At 44.4% G+C, this 20,823-nt stretch overlaps 1 protein-coding gene across 1 annotated transcript; it reads right to left on the reverse strand.

Moving 5' to 3' along the window:
• Nucleotides 1-669: 669 nt before the first annotated feature.
• LOC137562034 (extracellular calcium-sensing receptor-like) lies at nt 670-20,620 on the reverse strand. The gene is made up of 5 exons (XM_068273376.1): nt 20,432-20,620; nt 17,274-18,104; nt 10,430-10,657; nt 3,537-3,660; nt 670-1,577 (listed from the first exon to the last, which is right to left on the reverse strand). Exons 1-5 carry the CDS (start codon nt 20,618-20,620, stop codon nt 670-672), a joined length of 2,280 nt encoding a protein of 759 aa, XP_068129477.1.
• Between the last annotated feature and the right edge of the window lie 203 nt (nt 20,621-20,823).

A 20,823-nucleotide genomic window follows, 5' to 3' on the forward strand; every position in this document is an offset into this window, starting at 1 on the left:
TATCTGGGAGGTGTGGCTCTCCTTTCAGAACACCATCTGCTGACACATAATATAGATCCTTTCCATAGAGTGCTTTTGTATAGAATAAAGGAAACACTATTAATCACCAGTGAGGAGATGGATTAGTCCAAAACCTGTCAGAGTTGTCAGATTTTTACTGCTTACTGCAAGTAATAGCAACATAGGAGAAAAGTAATTTATGGTGCATTTTACTCTGGGAGAAATGTCCTTATTAATATGTATATTCAGTTTTACAATTTTTCAAGATAGTGGTCCTTTAAATGAACGATCCCTAAGCTTTGTCTATATTAAAGGGGTGAGTCCACCACTGCCCACTTCATTTTAACCTTTTTAATCAACTGTTTTTATTCCTTTGGTGCCTCTGTACTACTGCATGATCCCCAGTGATTGCTTTACTACACTCCCTACAAGATCTTGCATGTGGCCGGTAAAATGAAAAGGTTTCTTAAAGGAAGAAATACAATTGAATTTTGATTCATACGGTGCTGCCCGCAATTTTGAACAATAATTTCTCAGCAAAAATGACTGCTATCAGATTAAAATCTGTTTTCATTAATAAACACACATGTACAATATGTTCATTCATTTGCTTAATTTCATCAGTTTGCATGACTTGGGGTTTCTTTGCTTTCAAACTGTTAAGTCCGATCAGTCTTTTTGTTTTTTTCCCATTAGATGTTCTTTAGAGTTCATGGCAGGTCTGAACAAGATGATGAAGCACTTTGGAAGAAACATACAGATAACCAGAGCCCAGCTGGAGGCCAAGATGGCAAAGATCTCCATGGCCACAGTGTATTTGCCCTGAGCACTGAGGTATGCTGGGATAAAAGATATCCAGACACTGAGGAAGGCCAACATGCTAAAAGTAATGTACTGAGCCTCATTGAAGCTGTCAGGAAGTCTCCGAGCCAAAAAGGCTACTACAAAACTAATGGTAGCTAGAATGAAAAGGTAACCCAACATGGTCCAAAAGGCAATAAGTGAGCCTTCATTGCACTCAACAATGATGAATCCAGGCTTAATTTGTATGTTGTTTTGTGGGAATGAAGGAGAAAATAATAACCAAACAATGCACAAAATAAACTGTATGAAGAAACACACAAAAATAATCAAATAGGACAGCTGAGGTGTAGTCCATTTCCGCAGACTGCTGCCTGGTCTGGTGGCCATGAAAGCCAACACCACCATAATTGTTTTGGCCAAGATGCAGGAAACACAGAGAGCAAAGACTAGGCCAAATGAAGTCTGGCGCAGAAGACATGTCTCAGTTTGGGGGTATCCAATGAACACCAAAGAGCAAAGGAAACACAAAGACAGTGATACCAGGAGAAGGCAACTTAGTAAATAGTTGTTGGCTTTGATTACTGGGGTGTTCTTATGTTTTATGAAAATCTTCAGAATAGACACAGGTGTGAAGGCAGATAAAATGCTGACAGCTGCCAAAATTGCTCCCAAAGGCTCTTTAAAACTGAGAAACTCAAGCATCTTAGGAACACAGCTGGACTTTTGTGAATTAGGCCACCGATCCCAGGGACATTTCATACAGTCAATGGAATCTAGATAAAAAAATAAGCTGGTAACTAATGCAGAAACAGTTATCATTAAAACTTTATTTAGATTTTTCCTCCGTTAGCTCACTTGGGGCATATGCACAACACCTTGGTAAAACTGCATGTGTGTAGGGCGTGTAGCATGATAGGTAGCAAAACACTTGTTACCTAAGTAGCACGTGCTTTGCCATCACGCATGTGCCATTGCGCACGGTACCCTGGTGAGGAATGTATTACCTAGGTGATACAGGCTACATTCATTGCCCAACCCATGCTACCTTTCAAAAGTATTGGTAGAATTGCTATGCGCTCTCTGCCTATGGTAGTTTTACCAATGCTTTTTGCGCATGCCCCCAAGTAAACTGACAAAGGAAATTTCAATCAATCAATGTTTGTTGTGACTACCCTGTTCCTTTAAAACAGTATTAAACCTTATAGGTACACTTGCACAAAGCCAAGGCTAATTGGCTATTTGTAGGATTACAGTGGTGTCAGTGCAGGTTGCTGTGAGTGCCCTGGGTGCCGGAGGGGTGCTATGTGTTTCAGCAGGGGAGGGGGATGGGGTGCCGATGTGTGGCAGTCACAGTGTATAGCAATCCCAGAAGAACATCTTTGAAAGTACCACCGGGTCTCCCCAAGTGTTCATGGTTAATTAATATTTAAGTACTTTGTTTGTGGTCATGTGCCACCATGAACACCCCCAGGGACTACACCCACAGGCGTGAGCCCAACCCCTCCCTGTATGAACAAGGGGCTCTGGAGAAGTTCTGGAGGAAGTTTAGCCCTCTCTTCCAAAACCCCAACATATCATGGACTATGTGGGCTGGTATAGCTAAGGCTTTGTAGTCCCACGTGGTCTGTGCTCTGCATTGTACAGCCGTCATGAATGACAAAACAGTGACATCTCTTCAGAGGGAGGAATGCATCTATAAATAGCTAAGTGTGGTACGGTCTATGAAACGGTTGTGGTGTTGGGTGAGGCTAGAATGTTAGGTTTTGTATGTTAAAGTTTGAGTAATTTTTTAGATGTGGTATGTCGGGACTCAGGGGGTTTACTGCGCCCATTAGAGAATAAGAGCAGAGAAAAGACCCATAGAAATCACTATTTTATATAGTAATAGTGATTTCTAAATAAAAAAATACAATAAAAGTAATAAAAAAAAACATTGCAGCAGCAATCAGATGCCACCAACAGAAAGCTCTGTTGATGTCAAGAAAAGGAGGCAAGATTAATTTGGGTGGTAAGTTGGATGTCCAAGCAATTGCCTGTTAAATCTGCAGAGTGCAGAATTGTAAAAAATGGCCTAGTCACTAGGGGGTTGTAAGCCTGTGGTCCTCAAATAGTTAAAACTGATTTTTTTTCAAAAACTACAAAGTCTTTTTGAAAACATTTTCCCCATGTTCTCACTGTTCTCCATAATATACCTGGCAATTTAGTGAGGCTTTGCTATTAAGCGCTAAAGCTGTTGCCATTGACTCTTACCTCCCTGGCGGTATGATTAATTCTAGATTTTAGGGGTCATTTTCACATGCTTTTAGATCTTAAAACAAGGGAAAAATATATATTGCAGTAAGATCTCCAGCAGCCCACCTTCTTGGCATCCATCTCTGCAATTCTCCCTGCATCCTCTGGGTGGCGCTGTAGCCCTATAGTGAGATTGCCATCTGATGACAAATGGCAATCTCACCAGAGGGATCCAGAAACTCTGAGAACTGGGAGGAAAATAGCTGCGCTTCAGGCTCTACATAGACCTCACGGTGGCTACCCCGATTCAGGCTCGGAATTTCCGCTCCTGGCTTTTTTTAAATTTGCACCCTGAGCCTGACTCGAGGTTACCGGCTGGGAGGTTAATCTACATGTGAGAACATTTTCGCATTGAACGATCATATATTCATTTCAAAAAATGTTTAACGATACAGAAGATGTTGTCACCAAATAAACAATAGATAATAAATATAATTTACCAGTCTGATTGGAGATCTCTCCTTGTAAACATTGAATACATTCAAAGCAGCAGTTAGGTTGTCCTTGCAATGGGGCCTTCCTGAATCCCAAGGGGCAGCTGTCACTGCAGACTGAGCGAGGAACCTGTAATTCAAATAACACTGTTATAAAAATAAATATTTTCCCATAGGACACCGTGCAGGGGGCACCTGCTGCTTATTTGATTTCTTGGTTGATTCAACTACTTTAATTCAATCTGCAATAAATCTATTGACCCTGTAAGCATGACTTTATCAACATGTGGTTGTGTTAGTCAAGAATGAGACATTGGGCTTGATTCACTAACCGGCGCTAAGTGTGCCTTATCTGAGGTAAGTGTGCCTTATCTGAGGTAAGTGTGCCTTATCTGAGGTTAGTGTGCCTTATCTGAGGTTAGTGTGCCTTATCTGAGGTTAGTGTGCCTTATCTGAGGTTAACCACATGCTATTCCTCCACCTGCTTCTCCAGCTGGTCCCAGTACTTTCTCCCTCCATCCTCAACCCACCCATCCCTAGACCCCCACTGGTCCCTAAACTCCCAGCCACCCCCCTTCCAGCCCCTCCACACTCCTCTAGCATCCGCAGTCCACACCATAATAATCTCATTCCCATCCATACAACCCCCAGGCACTCTCTCCCTCTGTTTTGTGGTCTATGGAATGCCAGATCTGTCTGCAACAAGCTCACATCCATCCATGAGCTCTTCCTCTCCAAATCCCTCACCTTCCTCGCCCTCACAGAGACATGGCTCACCCCCTCTGACTGTACCGCAGCCGCTGCTCTCTCCTATGGGGGACTGCATCTCAGTCACAACCCCAGACCTGACAACAGGTCTGGAGGAGGAGTGGGTCTGCTTCTCTCCGCACCCTGCACCGTCCGGGTCCTATCACCACCCCCTTCCCTGCACTTCTCATCCTTTGAGGCCCATGTAATCCGCCTGTACCAACCTCTCCCAGCCATCATTGCGGTCCTATATCACCCCCCATCTGCTCCAACTTCACTCTTCCTCGACAACCTGGCCTCCTGGCTCCCCCACATCCTGTCGTCTGACCTCCCCACCATTATACTCGGGGATTTCAACTTACCTATCGATGAGCCTATCTCCACTGCGGCCAAGCAGCTACTCTCCCTCACCAAATCCCTTGGTCTCTCACAGCACACAAATTCCGCCACCCACCGCGCTGGTCATACTCTTGACCTCATATTCTCAAAGTCCACCTCCCTCAGCAACCTGGACATCGCACCTTTCCCTATCTCTGACCATCACCTCCTCACCTTCACCATCTCCCCACCAACAACTTCTCTCCCCACCCCTCAGCCTGGTCGATGGCAGAGAGACCTACGTAATCTCAGCCCAAATGTCCTAGCAAGTCCCCTTCTCTCCCTCTCCTCCCACCTACTTACCCTAACATGCCCCAATGAAGTAGCTGCACATTATAACATTGCCCTCTCATCTGCTTTAGATCAAGCTGCCCCCTCAATCTTCCGCCCTATTAAGCCCCCCAACCCTGGCACAACACCCACACACGTAACCTCAGGAAAGAAACTCAAGCGACTGTACGGAAATGGAGGAAATCACATCTCAATTCTGACTTCCTAGATTACAAGGCCAAACTGTTACTCTTCCACACTGCCCTCTCTGTGGCTAAACAAAGACACTTTGCTGCACTGATTGGAACCCAAGCTTCCAACCCTCGACAGCTTTTTGCTACCTTCAATTCCCTCCTCAACCCCACTCCTCCCCCTCCCAGCTCCTCCCTCTCAGCCAATGACTTTGCCAACCACTTCACCACTAAAATTGCAACAATACGCTATGGAATTTCCCTCCTCCATCCCTCCCTTCCCAATGCCTCTCAGGTTGTCCCCTTGCCTTCCCTCCAAGCTGCTCCCCTGTCTCATCCACCCCTCGCCTCTTTTGCTCCTGCCACCATTGATGAAGTCAGCCTGCTGCTAGTGGCTTCCCCAGAGCCGGGACAAGGTCCTCCAGCACCCAAGGCTGAGACACCAAAGTGCGCCCCTCCATCCCTCCCACCCCAGCTGTCACACACTGATTGCTATTAGACTAAGAGGGCCACAGGGCCCACAACCTCCCCAACACCTTAATATCTAGTTATCTGGCTTGCATTCACTGCCATGTATCCCCTTTTCTTATTTCTTTCTGCTTCAAACACAATTAGGAATGACAGCTGAATGAATTCTGCGCCCCCTCCTACACTGCGCCCTGAGGCTGGAGCCTCTCCAGCCTATGCCTCGGCCCGGCCCTGGGCTCCCCCCCCCCACATCCTCTCCCTGTGATCCGGTACCCGCAAATACTCTTCGTCCCCACTTCCCTGACCTGGCCCCAGTCCTCACCTCCTTGTTCAATCTCTCCCTTTCCACAGGCATCTTCCCCAAAGCATTCAAACAGGCCACTGTACTTCCCCTGCTGAAAAAACCCTCACTCGACCCATCCCTACTCTCAGACTACCGCCCAATCGCCCTCCTTCCCTATGCTTCTAAACTCCTCGAACGCCTAGTCCACCAGCGCATTACCCAATACATCAACACCAATACCCTACTTGACCCCCTACAGTCTGGATTCCGACCTGCACACTCAACTGAAACAGCCCTCGCCAAGGTGGTCAACGACCTTACCCTTGCCAGGGCCAAAGGCAGTTATTCCATCCTGCTCCTCCTTGACCTCTCTGCAGCATTTGACACTGTTGACCACTCCCTCCTCCTCCAATCACTACAGTCCATGGGCATCCATGGTCTTGCCTTGGCCTGGATCTCCTCCTACCTATCCAATCGCTCCTTCACCACTTCCTTCAATGGCTCCTCCTCAACCCCTGCCCCCCTCTCAGTTGGGGTCCACCAGGGCTCTGTTCTAGGCCCCCTTCTTTTCTCCATATACACTTTCTCCATTGGCAAGCTTATCTCCTCCCTGGGCTTCAATTACCACCTTTATGCAGATGACACTCAGATTTACCTCCATACCCCCGATCTCTCATCCACCACCATAAACAAGGTCTACTCGTGTCTCTCAGCAATTTCCTCCTGGATGTCAGCTAGGTTCCTAAAACTTAACCTAGACAAAACTGAGCTCCTGATCTTTCCACCCCATGCTGCTGCACCCATCCCAGATTTCCACCTCACAATCCACAACACAACCATTCCCCCTACCTCCCAGGCCCGCTGTCTGGGTGTCACCTTGGACACCCTCTCCTTCATCCCACACATCCAAAACATCACCAGAGCCTGCAATTTCCACCTCTGTAATATCTCCAACATCCGCCCCTTCTTAACCCCGGACACGACCAAACTGCTCATCCATGCCCTCATCATCTCCCGCCTTGATTACTGTAACTCCCTCCTTTCTGGCCTCCCCCTGAACCGCACTGCCCCCCTTCAATCAGTGATGAACGCAGCTGCAAGACTCATCCATTCTTCGCACCGCTCTGCATCCACATCTCCCCTTTGTGAATCCCTGCACTGGCTCCCTATCCGTTTCAGGATAAGTTTCAAGATTCTATGCCTGGCGTATAAATCTGTGCACAAAACCTGCCCTACCTACATCTCGGAGCTTGTTCACAAGTATACACCAGGTCGCCCCCTCCGTTCCTCCAACGACCTTCGCCTAACCACCCCACGCATTTCACACTCCCATGCCCGCCTGCAGGATTTCTCAAGAGCTGCCCCCACCCTCTGGAATGCCCTTCCACCACCCATCAGACTTGCTCCCTCTTTCAACACATTCAAGCAAGCCCTCAAAACCCACCTCTTTATGATGGCCTACCCACCTCCTACCACACAGTAACTCTCTAAGGAATATTTAACAGCCCCACCTAGTGTTTCCAGCCCTCCCTTTAGATTGTAAGCCTCTGGCAGAGTCCTCCACTCCCTAGTGTAATCTACAGGATCATGTGCTCCTGTCCTATGACAGCCTGTACTTGTATTACTGGGCCTACCTAACCAGCCCATATATTTTGTACAATTTGTATGTATAACTTTGTCTGTCATCCTTGTATCATTGTATATATTTATTGTCCAGCGCTGCGTAATATGTTGGCGCTTTATAAATACAATAAATAATAATAATAATAATAATAATAGTGTGCCTTATCCAAGGTTAGTGTGCCTTATCTGAGTTAGTGTGCCCAGGGGCGTCTCTAGCCATTTTGTCACTCCAGGCGAGAAAACCTGTGGTGCCCCCCCCCCCCCTGGGTTGCCCCCCTCATGAAAAGAATCGTAACGCAGCAATGTTTCTTCATGAGATAAAAGTAATGCGGCAATCTTTCACCAGAAAATAATCATAACGCAGCAATGATTCGCCATAAAATAATCGTAATGTGGCCAGCATTCACCATAAAATAATCGTAATGCGGCAGCGTTTCCAGAAAATTATCGTAATGTGGCCAGCGTTCACCAGGAAATAATCGTAATGTGGCCAGCGTTCACCAGAAAATAATCGTAATGTGGCCAGCGTTCACCAGATAATAAATCATAAAGTGGCCATCGTTCCCCAGGAAATAATCGTAATGCGGCAGCGTTCCCCAGGAAATAATCGTAATGTGGCCAGCGTTCCCCAGGAAATAATCGTATGTGGCCAACGTTCCCCAGGAAATAATCGTAATGTTGCCAGCGTTCCCCAGGAAATAATCTTAATGTGGCCAGTGTTCCCCAGAAAATAATCGTATGTGGCCAGCGTTCCCCAGGAAATAATCGTAATGTTGCCAGCGTTCCCCAGGAAATAATCGTAATGCGGCAGCGTTCCCCAGGAAATAATCGTAATGTGGCCAGCGTTCCCCAGGAAATAATCGTAATGTGGCCAGCGTTCCCCAGGAAATAATCGTATGTGGCCAGCGTTCCCCAGGAAATAATCGTAATGTTGCCAGCGTTCCCCAGGAAATAATCTTAATGTGGCCAGCATTCCCCAGAAAATAATCGTATGTGGCCAGCGTTCCCCAGGAAATAATCGCAATGTTGCCAACGTTCCCCACGAAATAATCGTAATGTTGCCAGAGTTCCCCAGGAAATAATCTTAATGTGGTAGCGTTCCCCAGAAAATAATCGTATGTGGCCAGCGTTCCCCAGGAAATAATCGTAATGTTGCCAGTGTTCCCCACGAAATAATCGTAATGTGGCCAGCGTTCCCCAGGAAATAATCGTAATGTTGCCAGCGTTCCCCAGGAAATAATCTTAATGTGGCAGCGTTCCCCAGAAAATAATCGTATGTGGCCAGCGTTCCCCAGGAAATAATCGTCATTCGGCCAGCGTTCCCCAGGAAATAATCGTATGTGGCCAGCATTCCCCAGGAAATAATCGTATGTGGCCAGCGTTCCCCAGGAAATAATCGTAATGTTGCCAGCGTTCCCCAGGAAATAATCTTAATGTGGCCAGCGTTCCCCAGAAAATAATCGTATGTGGCCAGCGTTCCCCAGGAAATAATCGTAATGTTGCCAGCGTTCCCCACAAAATAATCGTAATGTTGCCAGCGTTCCCCAGGAAATAATCTTAATGTGGTAGCGTTCCCCAGAAAATAATCGTATGTGGCCAGCGTTCCCCAGGAAATAATCGTAATGTTGCCAGCGTTCCCCACGAAATAATCGTAATGTGGCCAGCGTTCCCCAGGAAATAATCGTAATGTTGCCAGCGTTCCCCAGGAAATAATCTTAATGTGGCAGCGTTCCCCAGAAAATAATCGTATGTGGCCAGCGTTCCCCAGGAAATAATCGTAATGTGGCCAGCGTTCCCCAGAAAATTATCCTAATGCGGGCAGTGTTTCACTACACCTGTAAAAAGAAAAGTATTTACTCACCTGCAGAAGACTCCTCTCCCCGACCGACGATCTATCTGCAGCGGCGGCGACCACGTGTGACAGGCTGGGGGCGGAGGTAGGGGCGGCGCCGACGTGTCAAACTAGCGTGCGACGATCACACGCTCTGTACAGAGAGGGGGCGGGTAGAGGGGGCGGACCAGTAGGCGGCGGCATCGCACATAATACCTAACGTGCGTGCTGCTCGCTCTGAGGAGGAGAGGAAGGGGGCGGACCAGTAGGCGGCGCCGGGCACAGGCTGAGCTGCCTGTCACAGCCGGCGCCGACCTGGCTGAAAGAGAAAAAAAAAAAACACGCACAGAGCGGCGAGAGAGCGCCCACTACCACCAACGGCGCCATAGGCAAAAATCTATAGTTGCCTAATGACACAGACGCCCCTGAGTGTGCCTTATCTGAGGTTAGTGTGCCTTATCTGAGTTAGTGTGCCTTAACTGAGGTTAGTGGGCCTTATCTGAGGTTAGTGTGCCTTATCTGAACTTAGTGCCCCTTAAGTAGATTTGTGCACACTAAAAGATGCACAAAGCTACATCGCGCACTGCACCGCGCACAGCGTGCACAGCATAATGCGCCAATCTGCGCGCGCGATGCGAGGATAACATCGCACCCGCTATACTGTACATTATGGAGGATCCAGGTGGCAGAGGAGGAAGGCCCAGGTATGTATATATATATATATATATATATATATATATATATATATATATATATATATATATATATATACACTACCGTCTCAGATACACTATCAGAGTATCCTGTCAAATAGTTAATCAGGTGCAAAAAAGACAGCAAATCAGAGACTTTTTTTCTATGAATTTCTGAAAGTGCCTCCAAAATGGCAACCATTGCATAATTTGGAGGCTATGGCCATCCTCCAGATGGATGGATTTTCGGCCTTCCAAATGCAAACCTCTTGACTTGTTGTTTTTTGTTTCAATATATTTCATCAATATTTTTTAACTTATAAACGGTGCATTTCAGCATTACATTTGTAGTGTAGAAAGCAAACATAAATCATGAACATATACACTTTTTGCACATTTTAATGATAGAAGTCCACCTGTGAGTCACCCAGGCGCCACCTGAAAAAACTAGAGTTGATATGGAACGTCGCATCTGGTAATGTTGAGCTGTCGTATATCCCGATATCAACATAGTACATGGAGCCATCTGAGCTCTTCTGCCAGTTGACAACATCATGTGTGGGCGGAATGTCTCCATTTTCATCAAAGTAAATTTCACGCCCACTGCTCAGTGTTATCCTCACATTCTTTATATAATGCAACAGCTGTAATGTAAAAACATTTTCATAAAGTATACTTGTTACCCCATAGCTTAATGCATTCTTATCTGGTTTTACCTTAGATACACAATTACCAGAGGCATCACAAGGGTGTCACCTGGTGCGGAAAATCATGGTGTCAACCACTCTTACCCCATGAACCTCCAACCTCATCAGGTAGTAACGTTGCTTGTTATAGGGGGTTGTTAAAGGATACCCGAGGAGACATGTGACATGATGAGATAGACATGTGTATGTACAGTGCCTAGCACACAAATAACTAGTCTGTGCTCCTTTTTTTCTTTCTCTGTCTGAAAGAGCTAAATTCAGGTATGTAAGTGGCTGACTCAGTCCTGACTCAGACAGGAAGTGACAACAGTGTGACCCTCACTGATAAGAAATTCCAACTACAAAACACTGTCCTAGCAGGAAATGGCTTCAGAGAGCAGGAAAGAGATAAAAAGGGTCAACAGTTCATAAATTTTAGCTCTGGCATACCTCAATGAATGTGTCATTGAGAAAAACAATACAATAAACTATTTTAAACATAAAACATAAGATGAAACTATGGAATATCTTAAAAAGTCATTTTTAAGAGAAGGAAGATAGATACAATTGTTTATTTCATTAGTTTATTTTAGCCTCGGGTGTCCTTTAAGATGATCACCATATGGCCCTGGTGACCTCTGAACTCCATTATCATCTCAACACGGAGCAGCCAGAAGGGAGAAGACCAGGAGGGAGAAGTACATCAGCCACTAGCCTGGTCTGTATTTACATAGCCTACTCCACTCTTTGCCTGGAGCTTGGTGTCACCCCCTCTGCTGGTGACACCTGGTGCGGTCTGCACTTACCATACCTCCTTAGTGATGCCACTGACAATTATATCTAAAATGTAGGTTGTTAGACATTTCTAGCCATTCTGAAGTTGGCAGTAGGCACTTAAAGAACTTATTCTGAAAGGTACTTCTGCCAGAAACATAATTACTAACTGACTGTTTTTACTTGGATAAAATTCCTACCCTTTGTGGTCTTCTCCAGGCACTTTGTAAACTCTGTGGCAAAAAACCTTTACAGTTCTCACATGGTTCTTAAAGTGGACCTGAACTCAGAAGTCCTTTCTGCTCTAAAAGAATCACAACAGCATCATAACCTTCAAACAAAAAATATTTATTTGTTACAACTGATAGAAATCTTTAAATACATCTGCACTGTTACTTCCTGATTCATGAAAGCAGACATATTGTTAACATCCAGTGCTTTCAAGTGGGCTTATCTGCCATCTCTGCCCTAGACAATCATGTGACACAGGGGAGAGATCAGATTACAGCTAGTGATTAAACACAAAGGAGGGAGAATTAAACAAGCTAAACTCTCTAAATACATACAGGGTGCATTTCTCACTGTTTTTCTTCTGTCCCTCCTGTGCAAGAGTTCAGGTCCACTTTAACATGTGAGTGAAAAAGTGGATCTGCGATTGCAGAAGCATTCCTTCACTGCATACATTGGAAATGGGTGCCACGGTAATTTGGGTACCGGGGAAACCACTAGTAGGTCATTGATACAGTTACCGATAATCTACCATTTGGGCTCTAGCTAATTACAGTAGTAAAATATCAGCAATTTGTAATTATATATTACTTGCACCTAACCTGGCCCCATTCTCACTTGAACTCTCCCTCTAACAATGCCTAATCCTGACCAACCACCATCTCCACCAATATAAGGGCTACATTTCGCTGCTTAATTTACCCCTCTACTGGTGTTCATGCCGCTTAATTAAGATAATTATCAGCACCAGTGGAGCCAATATTACCCTCTGTGTGCCAGAAAAGCTAGAATTAACATTGCAGTCGCTGTGCTCATTTTATCAAGAGACCGCTAGGGACCAAATTACCATCACCTGCAGTTAGAACATTTTGTAATAAGTCTGTATTTTGGCATGACACAAGTGAGGCTTGCAAACTCTTGCCACCTAACAGCAGGATTGCTGGATCTCTTAGCCTCTACTCTGCTAAAAAATCCTAGAAATTTAGGGTCAAAGGATGCAGAGACTGTAAATGTTAAGAGTAGGGGTAAGCTTCCAATCTCTGTGGAATTCAGATTTCGGAATCTCCGAGCAGAAAAAGGTATGCATCGAAATTCCATGGAAATACTGCATTAACGACACTCAGAAATGTTAGGCCAATAAGATTAATCAGAAGCATTGGACCAATCAAAGAATGCAATTACCAGGGAAATCGCATTATCATGGACATTTTAGGCCAATCAGAAGACTCCGGAGGATTAGGCCAATCAGAGACTGCAGACGTTTATAGTGTATATATACATATTTATATATCTATCTATATATATATCTATATATATAAAATCGGATGTATGTATGTATGTGTGTGTGTGTGTGTGTGTGTATGTGTGTGTGTATGTGTGTGTGTATGTGCCGCGATCACGCGAAAACGGCTTGACCGATTTGAACGAAACTTGGTACACAGATCCCTTACTACCTGAGATGATATGTTCTGGGGGTCTCGCGGCCCCCCTGCACACCTGGGCGGAGCTACAAACAGCAAATCAGATTCCACCCATTCAAGTCAATGGAAAAAATGTAAAAGGCTGCCATTCTCACAGTAATCAAGCCAGAGTCCCCACACATGGCACAGTTGGTCACTTGGTGACCGAGGTTACAAATCCAGGAAAAGTGGGTGGATCGTAAAACAGCCAATCAAATTTCAGCCGTTCATTTTAAATGGGAAAATGTAAACTGCAGCCATTCTTAGACTGTTAATCACAGAGTTCTCAAACTTGCCACACTTGGTCACTGGGTTATTGCGATTAAGATTCAAGAAAATGGGTGGAGCCTACAACAGCCAATCAAAATTCACCTATTGATTTTCAAGGGGAATATTTAAACTGCTGCTATTCTTACACTTTTAATTGCAGAGGCTTCAAACTTGCTACAGCCGGTCATTGGGTGACTGGGGTCCAAATTCACTAAAGGGGCGGGGCCACATACAGCCAATCAGATTTCCTTGGTGGATAAACTGCTTCCATTCACACATTTTTGATGCCAGGAACCTGACAGCTCACAAACTTGGTCATTGAGTGACTGTGTGTTAAGGTTACAAAAAGTGGGCGGAGCCAAAACAACTTTTACTGGGAAAATATAAACTGCAGCCATTCTTACACCGTTAATGGCAGGGTTCTCAAACTTTGCACAGTTGGTCATTGGGTGACAGATTAAGATTTTGGAAGGTGGGTGGAGCCTACAACAGCCAATAAAAATTCCCCATTTGATTTTCAAAGGGAATATTTCATCTGCTACCATTCTCTTATACTGGTAAAAGCAGATGCCTCAAACCTGGTACAGTTGGTCACTGGGTGACTGGGGCCCAAATTCAGGAAGGGGGCAGAGCCACAAACAGCCAGATTTGTTTATTTTTCAATGGGAATATACAAAGTATTGATACCAAGGAACCCAAAGCTGATAAACTTGATAATTGAGTGACTGTATGTCAAGGTTAGAAAAAGTGGGCGGTGCCAACAACTTCATTTTTTACATTGCAGGGTTCTCATACTTTACACAATTGGCCACTGGGTGACTGGGATGAACATTCAGGAATGTGGGTGGAGCCTACAACAGCCAATCAAAATGTACCTATTGATTTTCAAGGGGAATATTCACATTGCTACCATTCTTACACTGTTAGTGGCAGAGGCCTCAAACCTGATACAGTCAGTCATTGGGTGACTGGGGTCCAAATGCACTAAAGGGGTGGAGCCACAAACAGCCAATTAGATTTGTTAGATTGATTTCAGCCATTCTGTTATTGGCAAGGTTCTCAAACGTGACACAGTTGGCCACTGGGTGGCTGGGACTAATGTTCAGAAAAGTGGGTGGAGCCTACAGCAGCCAATCAAAATTCACCTTTTGATTTTCAAGGGGAATATTTACATTGCTGCCATTCATACACTCTTAATAGCAGAGGCCTAACATTTGCTACAGTCAGTCACTGGGAGACTGGGATTTAAATTCTGAAGGGAGCGGGCCAAAAACAGCCAATCAGATTTGTTTAATTTCAAAGGTAAAATGCAACTTATTGATGCCAAAGACCCCAAAGCTCATAAACTTGGTCATTAACCAGCTGAGCGGTCTGGACGAGCTCAGCTCGTCCAACACCGCCAGCGGCTGCCGCTCAGGCCCTGCTGGGCCGATTTTAACGAAATAAAAAGCAGCACACGCAGCCGGCACTTTGCCAGCCGCGTGTGCTGCCTGATCGCCGCCGCTCTGCGGCGATTCGCCGCGAGCAGCGGCGAAAGAGGGCCCCCCTAGCCGCCTGAGCCCAGCGTAGCCGGAACAAAAAGTTCCGGCCAGCGCTAAGGGCTGGATCGGAGGCGGCTGACGTCAGGACGTCGGCTGACGTCGATGACGTCACTCCGCTCGTCGCTATGGCGACGATATAAGCGAAACAAGGAAGGCCGCTCATTGCAGCCTTCCTTGTTTATTCTGGGCGCCGGAGGCGATCGGAAGATCGCCTCCGGAGCGCCCTCTAGTGGGCTTTCATGCAGCCAACTTTCAGTTGGCTGCATGAAATAGTTTTTTTTTTATTTTAAAAAAACCCTCCCGCAGCCACCCTGGCGATTTAATCAGAACGCCAGGGTGGTTAAGTGACTGTATGTCAAGATTAGAAATAGTGGGCGGAGCCAAAAACAACTAACTTTTTACATGGGGAAATGTAAACTGCAGCTTTTCTTACACTGTTAATGGCCGGGTCCTCAAACTTCACACAGTTGGTCACTGGGTGACTAGGATTAATATTCGGAAAAGTAGGTGGAGCCTACAAGAGCCAATCAAAATTCACCTATTGATTTTCAAGGGGAATATTGAAACTGCAGCCATTCTCACACTGTTAATAGCAGAGGCCTCAAACCTGCTACAGTCGGTTGTTAAGTGTTTGGGGTTCAAATTCAGTAAAGGGGCGGAGCCAAAAAGAACTAGATTTCTTTGCTGGATAAACTGCTTCCATTAGCACAATTTTGATGCCAGGAACCCAAAAGCTCACAAACTTGGTCATTGAGTAGTGACTGTGTCAAGGTTACAAAAAGTGGGTGGAGTTAAAAACAGATTTTTCTGGGAAATTGTAAACTGCAGCCCTTCTTCACTGTTAATGGCAGGGTTCTCAAACTTAGCATAGCTGGTTACTGGGTGACTGGGATTAATATTCAGAAAAGTGGGTGGAGCCTAAAAATGCCAATCAAAAATCACATGTCACTTTTCAAGGAGAATATTAAAATTGCTGCAATTCTTGCACTGTTAATGGCACAAGCCTAAAACCTGGTACAGTTGGTCATTGGGTCACTGAGGTTCAAGTTCAGAAAAGGGGACAGAGCCACAAACAGTGAATCAGATTTGTTTCATTTCAAGGGAAAGTACAAATTATCGATGCCAAGGACCCCAAAGCTCACAAAATTGGTCATTGAGTGACTGTGTGTCTAGGTTACAAATAGTGGGCGGAACCAAAACCAAATTTCACTGGGAAAATATAAACTGCAGCCATTCTTACACTGTTAATGGCAGGGTTCTCAAACTTTGCCCAGATGGTCACTGGGTGACTGAGATTAATATTCAGGAAAGTGGGTGGAGCCTATAATAGCCAATCAAAATTCACCTGTTGATTTTCAAGTGGAATATTTAAATTGCTGCCATTTTTACACTGTTAATAGCAGATGCCTCAAACCTGCTACAGTTGGTCATTGGGTGACTGGGGTTTGAATGCTGGAGAGGGGCAGAGCCACAAACAGCCTATCTGATTTGTTTCATTTCTATGGGAATATGCAAATTATTGATGACAAGGACCCCAAAGCTCACAAACTTGGTCATTGAGTGTTTGTGCGTTAGGGTTAGAAAGTGGCCGGAGCCAACACCAGTCAAATACATTCCCGGGCAACGCCGGATCATCAGTGGGTGGAGACAAATACACATTTCACTGGGAAAATGTAAACTGCAGCCATTCTTACACTGTTAATGCCAGGGTTTTTAAACTTTGCACAGTTGGTTACTGGGATTAATATTCAGAAAAGTGGGTGGAGCCTACAAAAGTGAATCAAACTTCATCTGTTGCTTTTCAAGGGGAATATTTAATTGCTACCATTCTTGAACTGTTAATGGCACAGGCCTCAAACCTGGTACAGTTGGTTATTGTGTGACTGGGGTTCAAATTCAGAAAAGGGGTGGAGCCACACACAGCCAATCAGATTTGTTTCATTTCAAAGCAGATCATTGATACCAAAGACCGCAAAGCTCACAAACTTGGTCAGTGAGTAATTATGTGTTAGGGTTAGAAAAAGTAGGCGGAGCCAACACCAGCCAAATACATACCCGGGCAACGCCGGGCAATCAGCTAGTATATATATATATATATATATATATATATATAGAGAGAGAGAGAGAGAGAGAGAGAGAGATTTACAGTTAACCAATTTTATTTAGAAAAGCACAATAACATTCTGCAGAAATCAGAAAGACACTTATCAGGAAGCAGAAATCAGTCAGAATCGGAATTTGGCATTTCTGTCCATCCCTAGTTAGAAGCAAGTTATCACTTAAAAAGCACAAGTTAATTACCTGCCATGGCTTATAGTTCCTAAAGCTTGTACAGTTCTCTGAAGAATAAAACCGTCCACTCATTTCACATTTTCTCATAAGTTCTAAAGCTGTGGCCACAACATGGACTGCATCGTGAATGTTATGAGTGTATTTAAAGCTACTGGTGTAGGTGTAGCTGTTTCGTACACTGCTGATACTTTCTGCGCCTGGACATTCTTTGACAAGAGCATCCAGTGAACTTGAATTGCTTATGTCAACAGAAAACTTGCAGTTTAAAATCTTTTCCCAGTATAAATGCTTCCACTTCTGTTCAATGTAGGAAGAATTTTCCACCCTGACAACAAAATCCTTCAGTCCTGGAACTAAGTGACGGGCAAGTCCGAAGCCAACAGCCCCAGAAATAACTTGAAAGTATTTCCCCATTAAAAACAAGTTACTTTTGGCCCAGCCAGCATTGCCAACAAAAAGCTTTCCACTGACATTCTGTTTCAGCATCTCATCCATGATGGGAACTAAATCGACATCAAGAGCAAAGGCAATGATCACAGTCACCGTTGACTCTTTGATGACCTTCACTATGTGTGGTGCATTACGGTCCAGCTGGTCCAGAAAAATGGTTTCAGTGAAGGCCACACATCCTCCAGCTTTGATAATATATTTTTTAATTGGCTGAATTCCAAGTTGTCCATAATCATTATTTGCTGCAAGCAGACCTACCCAAGTCCAACCAAACTGAAGAACAATTTTAGCCAAACCTCTGGACTGAAACTTGTCACTGGCAACGGTCCTGAAGAAAGATGGAAATGCTGGTCGATTACTGAGGAGAGAAACACTTGAGAGGGGACTAATCTGAAATATAAATAAATTAATGTAACAAGCAGTTTAGAGGTAGACCATGACATAGCCATGTCGTTGACTGTCTTAAGTCAATTTAATCATTGTAATCTTGTGATCAGTAACGCTAACCTGCTACTCAATTTTATTTGCTTTCCTATATTTCTGCTCTCAAATTCCTAGCCTCACTCTAAATTGCCCAAAAGCCTTTTGTTTCTTTTATGTTTCTTTTACCTAACTTTAAAGCGAAATATAACCCAGAATTTCTTCTTTGCTCTAATTGATTATTCACAGCATATTATATACAACCAGCATTTTTTTTTACTAGAACATAATTCAAAGGGTAAAACATAGGCTTTAGAAGCATCCCTGACAGCTTTCCTGCTGCATCCGAAAGTTAAACAATAAACTTATAAATGAATAATAATACTTATGCACAAATGCAAATATGATAACCGTATGGCATATAAAAAGTAGGAAAACATGTTTTTATTGAATATTATGTCCGGGTTTTAAACCTTTAACTTTTTTTAAATGCCTACCTGTGATCTATCAGTTTCCCCAACCCCCCCCCCCCCCCTTCTCATGTCCGATGACTCTAATCTAACCCTGCTGTTGTAATTGGGTTCCATGGTGATATTGGTACAAGTCTGGCCCTGCAGCTGGTGGGTACACTGGGAGTCCTCACAGCATGCCAGCCAGCCAGCCCTGAGCCCAGTATCACTGCCAGCTGGGCCAGCATCATTGCAGCATAACCACCAACCAAGTAAGCATAATATCACCAGCAGCTAGGCCTCAGTATAACTGCCAGCCAGGCCAGCACAGAATCACAGCCAGACCAGGTAGCCCAGCAAGCACAGCATCACCGCAAACCCAGCACAGCATAACTGCCAGCAGAGCACAGCACCCAGGCCAGCTGAGGATAAGACAGAATAACTCTACCTGTTTGAAAAGCTGTGTATTTATCATATTTAAGTTACACCATTTGACATCACCCATGACCACTTCCACTTTCCCTCTGCATGACCATTCCCATTTTTTGCACTTACTCTCCCTTGGTGCCCACTGCCCAGGGGTGCCCTGGATCTTCCAGGATCCTAGCAACACCCCTGCTAATGAATGCATCACATTTTACTTGGCTAGAAGACCAAATAACCCTATCCTCCCACACAGAAAGGAAAAGATTGGAATATGTCGGGACCACAGGAGTCCCCATGGTCTTCCCTGAGAGCTGCCTAAACCATTCCCCATTAAATTTGAATGTGTTGTGTTCCAAAACAAACTTCAAACATTCAACAATGTAATTAGCGTACTCTTCTTTAAACTTATCTAGTACTTGGTGTATTGTGTCTAGCCTCTTTCCGTGATGGATCCTACTATACAGACTTACCACATCAAGACCACTCCTCCACTCAAAAGACTCAAGGTCTTACAACACATCCACCATATTCTGTAACAGGCATTTAACTGTCCTAAAACAAGGTCTTGATTTCATATCAAGAAATTTTGAAAGAATCTTAGTAAGAGATCCAACCCCTGAGACAATCGGTCGTCCTGGTAGATTGATCAATGTTTTATGCACTTTTGGCAGATAATACCAGACAGGAGACCTGGGAGACTCTGCAAATAGATTTTCTCCCTTTTTTTGGTAAAGAAAACCCATTTCCACCCCCTTCTCAGCAGGTTACGTAGCCTAGATTTATCTTTTTCAATAGGGTTCCCCCTCAATTTTTCATATATTGTGGAGTCACCAAGTTGCCTGTCTGCTTCAGTCAGATACATTTGCAAGGGTAGTATCACAATATTTCCTCCCCCTTGTCCCGACGGGTTTTAAGCCAGTTAAGAGCTCCTTTTTCTTCCTCAGAAATATTGGGTTGATCGACGGGATAAAGACAAGAAATTACACCAAGTGTTTCTTTCTGGTACTCGTGTGTGGCAAACAGATGGGACAGTCTTTTGTGCACCCTCCTGTAGTTAACCCTCATGACTTTGGCTCAAGGTCATTTCATAAGTGTGGAAAGCACATTCTTCCTTTTTTTGCAGTATAGTTAATGGTTTTAGCAGACATTTGTCTTTTATGTCATCTCAGCACTAATTTCACTGGGAGCTGGGAATATGTGACAATAGATGTTTTTGTTTTTACTTATGATCAATGCAGCTGTCATAATCTACTACTCATCTAACATGTTACTGCATAAGAAGGAACAATGTAAAGTTTCACCTCCCTCCCTCAAGAACAGAGTTTTTAATGGACAAGTACTTCAGCTTACAGTATACACTATATATGTTAGTACATATAACAGTTATAAAAATGGAAATACATATATTCAGCTTCTACTTACCTGAGGGTACCTTAAGGTGCCTAAAACATTGGCTAAGATAATGGTGTTTGCAGACACAACGCATCCAATCACTGCTGTAAATGGTGATCTAGAAAGACATCTGTAGTTTGGCACAAGTGGACCAGATTCAGTAAGAACTTCTAATGCACCTTGTAGCTCATAATGAGGAACGTTGCAAGTGTCGTACATTTGAAACCCTAAAGTAATGTTTGGCAGAATTTCTGGGTTCATATTTATTTCCTCTAAGGCAAAAAAGAGGGACTGAAGCAAGCGATAATAGTCCAAGTTGTATCTTAAAAACAAAGCACGGCAAAATATTGGTGGTCTAGTTATGTTGCTCAGACCACTTAGAATAGCTGAGAAGAAGGCTTAGTCTACTTTCCAATGAAGAC

This window comes from Hyperolius riggenbachi, chromosome 3 (assembly GCF_040937935.1).
Source record: "Hyperolius riggenbachi isolate aHypRig1 chromosome 3, aHypRig1.pri, whole genome shotgun sequence".
Classification (NCBI taxonomy): domain Eukaryota; kingdom Metazoa; phylum Chordata; class Amphibia; order Anura; family Hyperoliidae; genus Hyperolius; species Hyperolius riggenbachi.